The sequence below is a fragment of the Pipistrellus kuhlii genome, unplaced genomic scaffold (genome assembly GCF_014108245.1).
Source record: "Pipistrellus kuhlii isolate mPipKuh1 unplaced genomic scaffold, mPipKuh1.p scaffold_m20_p_8, whole genome shotgun sequence".
Taxonomy (NCBI): domain Eukaryota; kingdom Metazoa; phylum Chordata; class Mammalia; order Chiroptera; family Vespertilionidae; genus Pipistrellus; species Pipistrellus kuhlii.
Window position 1 is genome coordinate 70,295,127 of NW_023425584.1, and position 11,654 is coordinate 70,306,780.

General features: G+C 65.1%; 1 protein-coding gene across 1 annotated transcript; it reads right to left on the reverse strand.

Moving 5' to 3' along the window:
* Positions 1 to 276: 276 nt before the first annotated feature.
* KLF16 (Kruppel like factor 16) lies at positions 277 to 9,731 on the reverse strand. The gene is made up of 2 exons (XM_036424180.2): positions 8,853 to 9,731; positions 277 to 2,504 (listed from the first exon to the last, which is right to left on the reverse strand). Exons 1-2 carry the CDS (start codon positions 9,307 to 9,309, stop codon positions 2,203 to 2,205), a joined length of 759 nt encoding a protein of 252 aa, XP_036280073.1. The 5' UTR covers positions 9,310 to 9,731; the 3' UTR covers positions 277 to 2,202.
* Between the last annotated feature and the right edge of the window lie 1,923 nt (positions 9,732 to 11,654).

Below are 11,654 nucleotides of genomic sequence, written 5' to 3' on the forward strand. Positions count from 1 at the left end.
GAGGTGGGCGACGGTGGCAGCTGCACAAGGCGTGGGAGACGCTAGGCGGCAGCGTGTCCTGCAGCAGGCAGCCTCCTGCCTCCCGGAGACTAAGGCTGCGGGTGTTATTTCGTGTCGCAGCCACCGTGGGCTGGCCAAGACCCCCACAGATTCTCTGTATTCACTAGCCCTCTGTCTGTTTCCCCAAAAGGTTGGTGACCTTGAGGCCACACTGGTGAGTGAGGCAGAGCCCACCTGCTGGGGGCAGCAGTGGGAAAAACCACACTGGCTCTGAGCTGGGTTTAAAAAAGGTCTTGTTTAATTAAATACAAGGATAAGGTCAGACAGGGCAAGGGAGAGGGGTGCCACCAGAGAAAGCACAAGTCCCTAGGGATGCTACCCCCACCCCCATCCCCCCTTGAAAGGCCACAGCTACCACTGGCCCCTTGGAGGAGGGGGCATGGGTCTCTCCAGGCCCCTCAACAGGGGCCGGACAACAGAGTTCTCAGCTTCCTGGGCCCTGGGCCCCGGAGCCCACCATGGACAGGAACCGGCCGGGCCTAGGACATCTAGGGAACATCCACAGGGACACAAAGGTGAATGGGACACACCCCTCTGCCCTCAAGGACAAGGGCATTCCCCTCTGGGAGAGCAGGACTGAGGGCAGATGGGCCTGCCCGTAGGCTGAACCTGCAGACAGACCCTCCGCAGCCCAGCTCCAAGAGGACCTGCCGCACCCACCCCTGGATCCTGCCAGGCTGAGGGTCCACTCCACAACGGTGTCATCCAACCGCCCGCCCGCCCGCCCGCCCCGCGCCAGTCAGGACACAGGAAGGCTCTGGAATAAATGCAGATGCCCCAAACCTCCCGCAGCCAATAGGGGGGAGGGGGTGGCAGACAAGCCCTTTTAGGGTCTGGGAGCAGGGAGCCTGGGTCCCTTCCCACTCCAGAGCAGGGGGGCTGGGTCCTCAGTCCCTTGGCCCAAAATGAAACCTAACCAGCTTCACCAGAGGACACGGCATCCACCCCTCCACCCCAAGTTAGGTCACAAAGACCCCCCACCTCCTTCTCCTGAGGACAGACCACCCTCCGTGGCCTGATCAAAAGAGACTGGCGCCTGAAAAAACATTCTACCCGGTCCACACACACACACACAACCCAGCTACTCCTAGGGAGCTAGGGGGCTTGGGGCCAGTGCTCCTGCCTCCCATCCTTGTGGGCGGCAGCTCAGGCCCGGCACCCAGGGGGACATGCAGCGAGGGGCAGGCTGGAGCCAGGGCTCCCACCGCCACCTGCAGGGTGGGGAGGGGTGCATTGAGCCCAGTGGCCGTCTGGTCCCCGAGGGAGGGATTGATTGTCACGTGATGCTGTGGAAGGCCAAAGTCGGGAGCAGGGAGCAGCTGCGGCACCAGCTTCTCACGTACACGAACACACCGCACCCACCCGGGGGGCAGGACGGCACCCCAGCCAGCAGAGGCAAGAAAATAAATAAGCCAGCATTCACTCCATCCCCACGTCCACATCCCCCAAAGTGAGGCAGATGCTCTTTGGAAGAACCCTGTTCCTCTCCCTCCCTCCCCTACATCTCAGAAGCAAAACCCAGACCCTTCCGTTACCCACCCCTCCCCCTGCCCCCCCGCCCCCCATGGGCAGTGGGGCAGAACCTGTTAACACCTGAGATCGAATACCCGAGTGGGGGACGGCTGGGCCGCACCCCTTTTCCCTGAACATCTCCAATGGCTTTCCATGGGGTGAGGAGCCCCGGGCGGGCGGGCGGGGGCATGTGTGCCCTCAGACACCCCTGGATCCTCTATGGCTCTTCACTCACTTCTTCCCAATCTGGAGAGGGGCCTGGGGCTGATTCCAAGCACTGGGCAGGGGGTACCTTTCCTGGCCCCCCTCCACACACATATCCCCCCCCAAGCAGGGAAGTGGCAAAGGGGAGAGGGGAGCACCTGCCAGCCGCCCACGGGGGGTCCCAGTTGAGCAGACGGGAAGAATCATAGGTCGTGGCTATTTACAAACACGGGCCCCAGCCACCCGGGGTGGGGGGCGTGTCCCAAAGGTCCAGCTGACCCCAGTCTCGTCTCGGGCCCCCTCCTCGCCTTCTCGAGGGGACCAGAGGCGTCGGGGCCCTCGGGGGGGACGCTGGAAGGGTGCCTGGACCGCAGGCATGTTGCTGGTGCTCTGGGCGGGGCGAGATCCAGGCGGGCCGGGTGGGCCCTACAGGCCGGCGGGGGCCGGGCTGGGGGCCGGGCTGGGCGCGGGGCTGCCCGCCAGGCTGCAGGGCAGGGAGTCGCTGGGAGAGGTGCTGCGGGCGCCGGGGCGGCGGAGCAGTTCTGGGCGGAAGCCGGGGTGGCGGCGGGCGTGCTTGGTGAGGTGGTCGCTGCGGGTGAAGCGCTTGGAGCAGAGCGGGCAGGGGAAGCGCTTCTCGCCGGTGTGCGTCCGGTGGTGGCGGGCCAGCTCGTCCGAGCGCGCGAACTTCTTGTCGCAGCCCGGCCAGTCGCAGGCGAAGGGGCGCTCACCTGGGTGGACAGGCAGAGGTAGAGAGACAGCGGTCAGTGCACTGGGGTGGGGGGGGGGGTGCGGCGACACACACGCGCCCCGGTCATTTGTCTCTTCCCCGCCCCCTCGTTCTAGAGGCTGGATTCTGGGTGTGAATGTGAGCCGTGAAAATGCAAAAAACAAAGGACCCCGCTCAGTTCACAAACCCCTAATGGATACCCTCGTCCCTGATTTCCTGGGAGCTTGCAGTAACTCTCCATCAGCTAAAAGTAAGACCCACAGGGACTGGCTCCTGCCAGCCCCATCATGGCGGTGAGGTGTGTGTCTGCCACACAAGTGCAGGCTCAGGCGCACGCTGGGTTTTCGGAGGGGCTTCTCTTCGTGCAGACTGGCCTCCCCATCCCCACCCTCACCCTCCTCGGTTTGGGGATTCAAGGTGTGAGCGCCCACAGTTCACTTCCCTCCTTTGGGAAAGGACCACCCAGGTGCAAAGTGGTAACATCATCCAGGCACTCACTCACCCCTCGCTGACCTCCGTGGCCCCTGTGTGTGCAGACGGACATGTGGAGGGCCATCCTCGGTCAGCTGCACCCCTGCCTCCTTAGGTCCCCACTGCAGGTCCCTCCTCCAGGAAGGGATGGGTGGCAGGGGCATAGGCAGGTCCCCACCCTGCAACTTCCTCTGAAGACCACACCCACTGCCCAAGCAGACCTCACCCATCCTGCCCACCCCCTACCCAAGCCCCACCCCATACAACCCCGTCTGGGGGTCTTCGCTGCCCCACAACCATGCCGCACCCCACCCCCAGAGTCTCAAAGTCTCAACTGCCATCATCTCCCCAGCCGGAGGGGGAGACAGGGGCCAGCCTGGACCTCCACCACACCCAAGGCCAAAGGGCCGGGCATCTGGCCCCCGAGATGCCCCTGGGCACTGCTCGCCTGGTGCCCAGAAGTTCTGGAGTGTGTGTGGGCTTGTGTACACAGAATGCGGATATGTGGGGGCTGGGGGTGGGGGACAGGCACAGCCTGGTCAGGTGTTGCCTCCCGAGTTACACACTAAAAGGCTTCCTCTGGACACTCCGGTGACCGGGGCTGACCCTTTTTCTAGGAACACGCCCACCGGTGGGGGGCAGGTGGTGGGGAGACAGACAGGAGAGGGTCCTCAGCCAGGGTCAGGTAAGACCCCCAAAGCAGGGCCCCATGGTGAGGGACAGAGAAGCCGGAGATGACCAGGAGACAGCAGGAGGGGCCACAGGACAGACCTGCAGCATTTTCAGGGTAACCTGCCCGGGGGAAAGAGCGTGGTGGGGACACCAGGGGACCCCCAGGGGCTCAGCCATCACCGGACCTAGGAAACAGCGGTATGAAGCCTTCCCTCCCCCTCCCTTCCTCCAGGCTACACATGGACACCCCAGCATGACAGGAGAGGGGGGTCAGAAGCCTCACAGGCCCCCCAGCAGGGTTCTTGTGGGGTACATGTGGGTCCTGCTCACAGCTGGAGGAGGGCAGTCCCCAGGATGTGAACCCAGGTGTCTGGGAAGGGGCTGAGGGGAGAGCGAGACTGTCCCCAAGACCGCAGGCAGTGAGAATCCCCGGGGCTGCCCCGCACACCCCCCGCCTCCCCAGGCGGCCCGCAGCGGGGGAGGAGCCCAGCAGGGGCGCCCTCTGCAGAATCAGGGGCTCAAGAGTCGGGAAAGGATCCCAACCTCACCTCCATGGCGGCGACCCTCAGAGGGCGGGCTGCCGGCTCTGGCTGGGCCTGGGCGCCCCTCTGAGGGACACACAGTCGTGTAGCCATCTTGCAGGGCACGGGCGGGAGAGCAGAGGGGCGGAGTCCTCCCAGGGCTTCTGTAGCCCGCAGGAGGCTCACTTCCCCATTGAGGGCCCTGGGGCTGGTCCCCACCTTCACCCCTCCACCCGGCAGCTCCACCTTCAGAGCCGGGTGCATGGGTGGCCGTCCTGCCAGCCAGGACAGGTCGAACGCGGCGGAAGCCGCTCGGAGCACGGCTGCCGCACACGGCTCCCTGGCGTGGGGACATCCCCGGCCCCAGCCCTCACTGCTCATGTGGCCCGCCCCCACCATGTTGGGCAGATGCCTGCAAAGATGCCAGGCCCTGCCACCCTCTCACAGTCCGGGAAAGGGGGGACAGTTAGAGACTCGGGGCCAGTGAGAGACCCAGATATGGCCAGCTGGCTGCCCCAGGCATCCTGGCTTGAGCGGGTGCTAGAGAACATGCCAAGCCGTGGGTGAGGCCAGGGCGGGCTTAACCCTGTGATGGGCTGGGCCACGGTGAACTAGGGACAGCCAGGAACCAACACCAGGCATCGGAATGGTCTCCCCTCACCCTGCAGGTGCCCGGCCCCACCCCCACCCGCCCCCTTTCCTGGCTTTTAAACCTTTGTGCTCAGCATCTCCTGGGGGTGATACTGCTCCCCGCCCCGGACCTGGTATGCCCAGGACATCTCTGGAAAGAGTCCGCAGACCCACAGACTCAAGCTCAGCCTTCTGGCTCGAGTCAGGCAGCAGCTAGCACATTTGCCCACCATCTCTCCCATGTACCCACCACCTCAGTGTGCAGCTATGACTACTCCCACTTATTTAAAATGATGGTCATTTGCAGTCCCTCCCTGTCCCTCTCCTCCCTCCTGGAGGACCCAGGCTGCCCCAGCTCACTTCCTAACCAGACTGGCACCTTTGGCATAAAGTGGGGCTCTTGGGGCTGGAGGTGAGGAGGCACAGCTCCCACAGCCCCCACCCCCACCCCCAAAGTGAGTGTGTGTGTGTGTGTGTGTGTGTGTGTGTCAATAGGCAAAGGCGATCCACCCAGCCCCCTCCCTCCCTGGGAGGCCAGCTCTCACTCCCGTATCATTTGCCCAATGCCTGGCCATCTGGGCCAGCTTTATCAGGGAGCCTGGGTGGTGGGTGGTTATCACCCCCTGCAATGTTGGGGGCCCTCCCCCACCCCCCAGCTGGGGCACAGGCATCTGAAGCCAGTTCCAGCTGCTCTCTGCACCCCTGCCCACTGGAGAAGGAGAGGAGGTGGGGAGGCAGCTCCCAGGGAACCATGCCCTGCTCAGGCCTAGCAATGGCCCCGGCCTAACCCCAGATAAGCCACCAGTCTGCTGAGCCCCACCTGGCCTTAAGAGAGCTCCAGCTCTGTCAGGGGAGCATGCTACTACCCCTCCAGGCCTCAGTTTCCCCATCTGCCTCTCCTCCTGGGGGCCTCTTCGGCAAACTATAATTATCACCACCACCCCGCCACCTTGGGCTGTGGGATCGGAAGACTGGGGGGTCACTCTAGCCCCTGTCCCCCACATCCTGAGGCTTCCCCCTCCTCCCCAATTCATAAATCAGCCCTCCCTCCCCAGCCATATAGTGGCCTGGCTCCTCCACCCCTAATCGCTTCTGCATAAGCGGATTTCCCTCTGCAAAACCCAGCTCTCTCCTCCCGACCCCACCCCAGTGTCCCCCACCCTGCCCTTCGGATTAAATGAAGCCCTGAGGCTGCTCTTCCCCCTCCTCACCTCACAGGACGTCTCCTCAAAGCCACACCCAGTGCCCCTGCCCCTCTGGCAATCAGGGTGCTGTCCCCTCTCCCGGGACACACCCCTCCCTGCCCCACCTGATCCCCGGGTTCCGGTTTCTACGGAGAAGCCTCTGGTTCCAAGGAAGCCTTTTCTTCCATCAACCCCCGCGGTCCTGGGTCCCAGGGGACAGGACTGGGGGGGGATGGGGGGCAGTCCCTTGCTCAGAGTAGGTGCTCAGCTACTATTTATCAGACTAAGGTCGACAGGGTTTTACAGTCAAGGGGGAGGAGGGGTCTCAACTGGAGGTGATCCTGAACCCCCACTCCATGGGACACTGGGCAATATCTCCATTGTCATGACGGGGGAGAGCTCCTGGCACCCGTGGGGGGAGGCCCAGGGGAGCTGAGCCCCCTGGAGGCACACATGGCTGCCTGCCTGCTGGGCACTGGGGGCGCAGACAGGGGAGCCCTCTGGAGATGGGGGAGGCTGGGAGAGCAGAGACAGCCAGCCTCTCCTCCCGCCCCCGCCCCATCTCCCTGCTCGCACTCTTGTATCCACAGCAACCGCAGTCAACATTTCCCTCAGCTTCCAAAGTCCTTGCCCGCCCCACGCACGAGAGCTCTGTGCTGGGCCGGGGGCTGCAGGCAGGGCACAGGGCAGCCCGCTCCGCCCCCTGTGAGCGGATCCCGGGGCCCCTCTGGCCTCTGCACCGCCCCCATGCACCAAATGAAGCAGGATGATGGGGGCACCACACTCCCTCCATGCCTGTCTGCTCATCTGTACAGTACGGCTAGATCGGGATTGGCATTGCCGTTACAGGGAGAAGGTGGGTAGGGGCAGGAGTCTCTCCTAAGGGCCATTGGGAGGTCGGCTCAGCAGACACCTAGCTCTAATTACTCTGTTCCTAGCCTAGGGACACCAGGATGAGCATGGATTCCCCACCCCCAAGCAAGCTCCCAGCAGCTGCCTGTCCAATGAGGGTCAGGAAAGCCAAAAGGCCTTCACACAGACTCCAGCGGGGCTTGGTGGTCCTGGGAGTCAAGGAGACACTGAACATGCAACCATTAAGCACACAAGTGTCCCAAACCCTTGAGAAACGGGACCAAGGGGCACCTGTCAAATGGGCCCAGGAGCTGCGCCCCACTAGATCCTTGCACCATTGTTAAAACACAGCTCCGAGATGGGACGTGAGGGCCACAGCTCCCACAGGCGCAGGCCCAGCACGGACAGCACTCCGTCCTCCCCACCATCTGCCCTCACCCTTGCAACACCCCGACTCAGCCTCTCTGGCCTCGTGTCTCATTAAAAACAGGGATGGCAATACTAAAGTACTGGCCCCAGCAAGGAGCCCTCCCCCCCCACGGACTCAGGGAGACGGTCACCACTCCTGGGGACCTAGAGGAGCTCAAGGATCCCAAGACACCCTGGAGAAGCGGCCCATCACTCCACCCAGAAAGGCTGACAGAATCCAGGGGCCAAACCAAACCAAGTCAGGGCACTGGGGGTCTCCAAAAGGTTCTCAGAGAACAAACACCTCGGGCCGGAGATGGGACAGGTGGAAGGGCACTGGGATCGCTGTCCCCTCTGTCACACCTCCCACTGCAGCCGCCCCACCCCTCGAGGTTGAGCCACTGAACTCACTTCAAAGAGGCACTTCTCCATCTTCACGGACCCCCTAAATGTCCCTCCCACAAGCATGAGGATACCACAATCTTTAAAAGCAAATGATATCCAGTGAGTACACAGAGAAAGATGGTCGCTCCTTTTAAGAGAATTTAGACCCCACCCAAGTCCTGTCCTGGCTGTGCTCACCCCTGAGAAGAAGGGACGGGAACAGAAGGAGAGGTGGGGAGAGTGCGGGATGGGGAGGGGGCTGCCAGCAGGCATGTGGCATTTGCGATCTGGCCACTGGCCTGAGGCTGCCTGCTGTGTGTCCGCCACAATACTGGGAACCTGTCCACTGAGCCAAGACCCGCCATCCCTGATCCCCAGCCCAAACTCACAGCTTGGTGGGCATTCTATGAGGTGGAAGAGGGGATCACAGCAAGATAAGGGGACACGGTGACAAAATAAAAGGGTGAGCAGCACCCCTTGACTCCAGGCTCCCCTAGATGCCCCACCACCCACTGGGCTGAGAGAGGTGACTGTGTCCCAAAAACCTACTGCACAACCCTGTGCACCTTCCGGGTTCTGCAGCAAGTGGGGGGGGGGGGGGCAACAACACGCAAGAAACAGGAAGAGGATTGATTCTTTCGGGGAGCCCTCCTCTCCAATCTCTCTCCTCCCCAGACTAAGGTCCCACCCCTCACTCCCAGCCCCCCTCTCCGTCTAATTAAAACACCCCCCTCCCCATCCTGGCCCCGTGCCAGGAGCGGCGCCTCCCTCAGAGCAGAACCCACAACGCTCTCCCGCAGACCGCGCCGCCACTCCTCCTCCCTCCCTACAGCCAGGGAAACTGAGGCAGGGGAAGGGGAAGGGGAAGGAAAACCTCAGAGCTGGGTGCTCCAACCGCAATGTACAGCACCCAGATCCAACGCAACAGAAAGTAAAAAAGAAGCCACCGGGAAAGGGGGCTGCCCGGGAGCCCCGCTCCCACTCCATGACCGCGCGGCGCCGCGCTCCCAGCGAGCCCCGGCCGCCGCCGCGCCCGCCATCCGCGCGCCGCCCGACCGCGTGGCCGCCACGCCCCCTGCGCGCGCCCCACCTACCGGGGCCCCGCCCTCCCGGCAGGCGCGGCGGCCGCCCGGGCGCGCCCCCCACCCCGCCCCCGACCCGCCACGCAGTTTCGGGGTCCCGGCGGGGGAGGGGGCCCAGGAGGCCGGCCCGGCGGGCCGGACTCACCCGTGTGCGTCCGCAGGTGCGACTTGAGGTGCGAGGACTTGTAGTAGGCTTTGGCGCAGCCCGGGAAGGGGCAGCGGTGGCTCTTGGCGGCGGCGGGCGCGGCGCCGGGGGCGCGGCCGGAGGACGGAGACGAAGCGGCCGAGGAGGAGGAGGCGGGCGAGGCGCCCCCCGGGGCCGCGGCGGACCCGCCTCGCAGGTCGGCCAGGATACTGGCGGCCAGCAGGTGGGGCGCGGCGGCGGCTCCGGGGCCCGAGCCCGGGGCAGCCCGGGAGGGCGGCGTTGGCGGCCCCGGGGGCCCGGGCGGGGCGGCCTCGCGGCGTGGCGCGCGCACATCCAGGCCGGCGGCGGGGCCCGCGCCCTCGGGGCCCGGCCGCCCGCGGTGCACCACGGCGCCCGAAGAGATGGCCATGAGCACGTCGGCTGCGAAGTAATCCACGCACGCTACCGCCGCCGACATGCCGGGAAAGGGCGCGCGGCGCGGACCGAGCGGAGGTGGCGGGAGCGGCGCCCGTCCGGCCGGCGGCGGCTGCTCGAGTGCGGGAGGAGGAGGCCGGTGCGCGCCGCCGCCGCCGCCCGCGCTCGACCCGCCCCGCCCCGCCTGACGCGCCCTGACGCACCGGAGCCCGCGGGGGCGGCCACGTCCCGCCCCGCCCGGAGGACGCCCCCTCGGGGCGCCGCGGCCACGCCCCCAGCCCGGCGCGCCCTCCAGCCAGCCGCACGCTGCCGCCCGGGGCGGGGTCCGAGCGGACGGAGCCGCCTCTCTGGCGCGCCCCCTCCGGCCCGAGAGCGCGCCCCGGCCTTCGACCCTGTGCTCTCCTTCCCACGCGTGGTTCCAGGCCTGGAGCCCGACCCTCCTGGTGCGCCCCTTCTGCTGCCGCAAGTCCTCCAGGCACGTCCCCGAGAGCCCCCTCCACCAGGGCGCCACGCCCCTCCTCCCCGGACCGGACCGCCCCGCCCCCGCCGGCGCACCCCTCCTCCGCGCGCTCCCCGCCCCTCGCGGGCGCGCCCATCCCACGGCGCGGCGCGCGGCAAGCCGGAGACCGCCCCTTCCCCAGCGCTGCCCCCGGGCCCCAGCGCGCCCCCGTTCGAGAGGGGGGAGGGCTCCACACCCCACGTGGCTTGGTGGGGGTACGGAGGCGGCCAGCCCCGCCTTCTGGCCACGTGCGCGACCCTTCCCCCCACACACACCGGGCCTAGTGCCCTGCTTGACTGCGCGCATGTGTCCCCTCGCCGCCTTTGGTGGTAGTCCCCATGCTGCACCCGGAGGCTCCCGGGGCCGCCCTGGCCTAGGCGCCGGAGGAGTGGGCCGCCCCACCCCCCGGGGCGAACGAACCCGTGTTCGTTCCTCTTTTTGCGCCCCATTCGGGAGTCCCTCTGCTCGCCTCTTTAGGACCGAGGGTTGGTGTGCGTTCCGGAAAGGGGTTGGGAAAAGGAACCTACTGGAATCGCCAAAGGCTGGGCTCGGGGCGCCTTGGCGAGGCATAGCGCCCGGCCCTGCCGAGACACGCGGGGCTCGGACACCGCTCCCCGGAGCTGGGCAGGGATCCTTATAGCTTGAACGACGAAAGTGTGGTCTAAGCCCCGGAGGATGTCCAGACCAAGTTTAATAGCTGGGGACGCAAATGGCCGGGGCTCGCAGCCCCAAAGTGGTGGGTGCAGGCCAGTGGGCGACCACGCCCCCGCCCCTTCCTCTGCCAGCGGTGGTGGCGTTGCAGTGGCCTGAGCGGCCTCCAGGGGGCCTGCACGGCCTCCCCGCCCAGATGCTAGCTTGGCGACCTGCATGTGCACAGGGGCCGTGAACCTGGCCCCATCCGGGAACTCGATCCTTACCCTCTCCACTCGCAACTCCTAACTGGCCTGATACCGCTGAGCTCCTCTACCCCCAGGCTAGCCACTGTCCCCTGGGGTTCCGCCCCTTGGTACTAACTTGTGGCGGCCCAGAGGGAAAAGGGAGAAATGGAGCGTTGACTTCAGGATGCAGAGACGAAATGCAGCCCAGTGGGCTCCCTGTGACAGACAAGCCCAGGCGCTCCGAGGCCACTCTGGGCAGCCATTATCCAGGTGGCATTCATTGGGCGCTGGCGGTCAGCATTCCTGCCAACCTGTGCCCCCTGTACCTTTGAAGATCTAGGTGGGTAGGCCCCCAAACTCCCATCTCTATAGTCCCACCCACAGGTGCTGCTAGGTCCCCACAACCCACTTTCTCCAAGTCCAGAAGAGGCAGGCAACCCTTTGCAGGGTCTGCCCACCAGGCAACACAGGAAAATAGCAGAGTGAGAAAAAGGCTGACCTCCAGGGCCTCAGTCAAGGGCAAGGCAACTGGAAGTTGACAGTGGCATGGGTGAGCAGGCACAGGCCCGGCAAGTGGAGGAAGTAGGGATAGTGTCCCAGAGGCAGATCCATCTGGGGCCTGAAGTGTGAGAACCTCAGGCTGGTGTGGCAGGAATGCAGGGCAGTGGCTGAAGAGGTACCCTCTTCCTACAGAGGGAAGGAGGTAAGCTGTGGCAAGGCAGGGTCAGGACTGCCATACAGGCTGTGCCCAGCAGGCTCAGTGGTCCGGACAAGTCATTCTCTCAGGGCCTCAGATGTGCACCACTCCCAGGGATAATGAAGGTCTAGGGCCTCCATCTATGGGCCACGACAGCTACTCTGCAGGCAGAAAACCCCTGCTCTACCTGTGGAATTTGTTTGCACCCAGGCCACCAGCAGATATATAACCCTCAATATATATGCTCTTCCCAAAAACCCACAGCCCCAGTATACTCATGAGAAAACAGAAGGCCAAATTAGGAGACATTTCAT

Excerpts from the sequence above, each read along its gene's own strand:
- KLF16 (XM_036424180.2), bottom strand. The coding sequence starts at position 9,309 with ATGTCGGCGGCGGTAGCGTGCGTGGATTACTTCGCAGCCGACGTGCTC. Across the intron at positions 2,505-8,852 it reads GCACCTGCGGACGCACACGG|GTGAGCGCCCCTTCGCCTGC; the intron begins GTGAGTCCGGCC and ends CTGTCCACCCAG.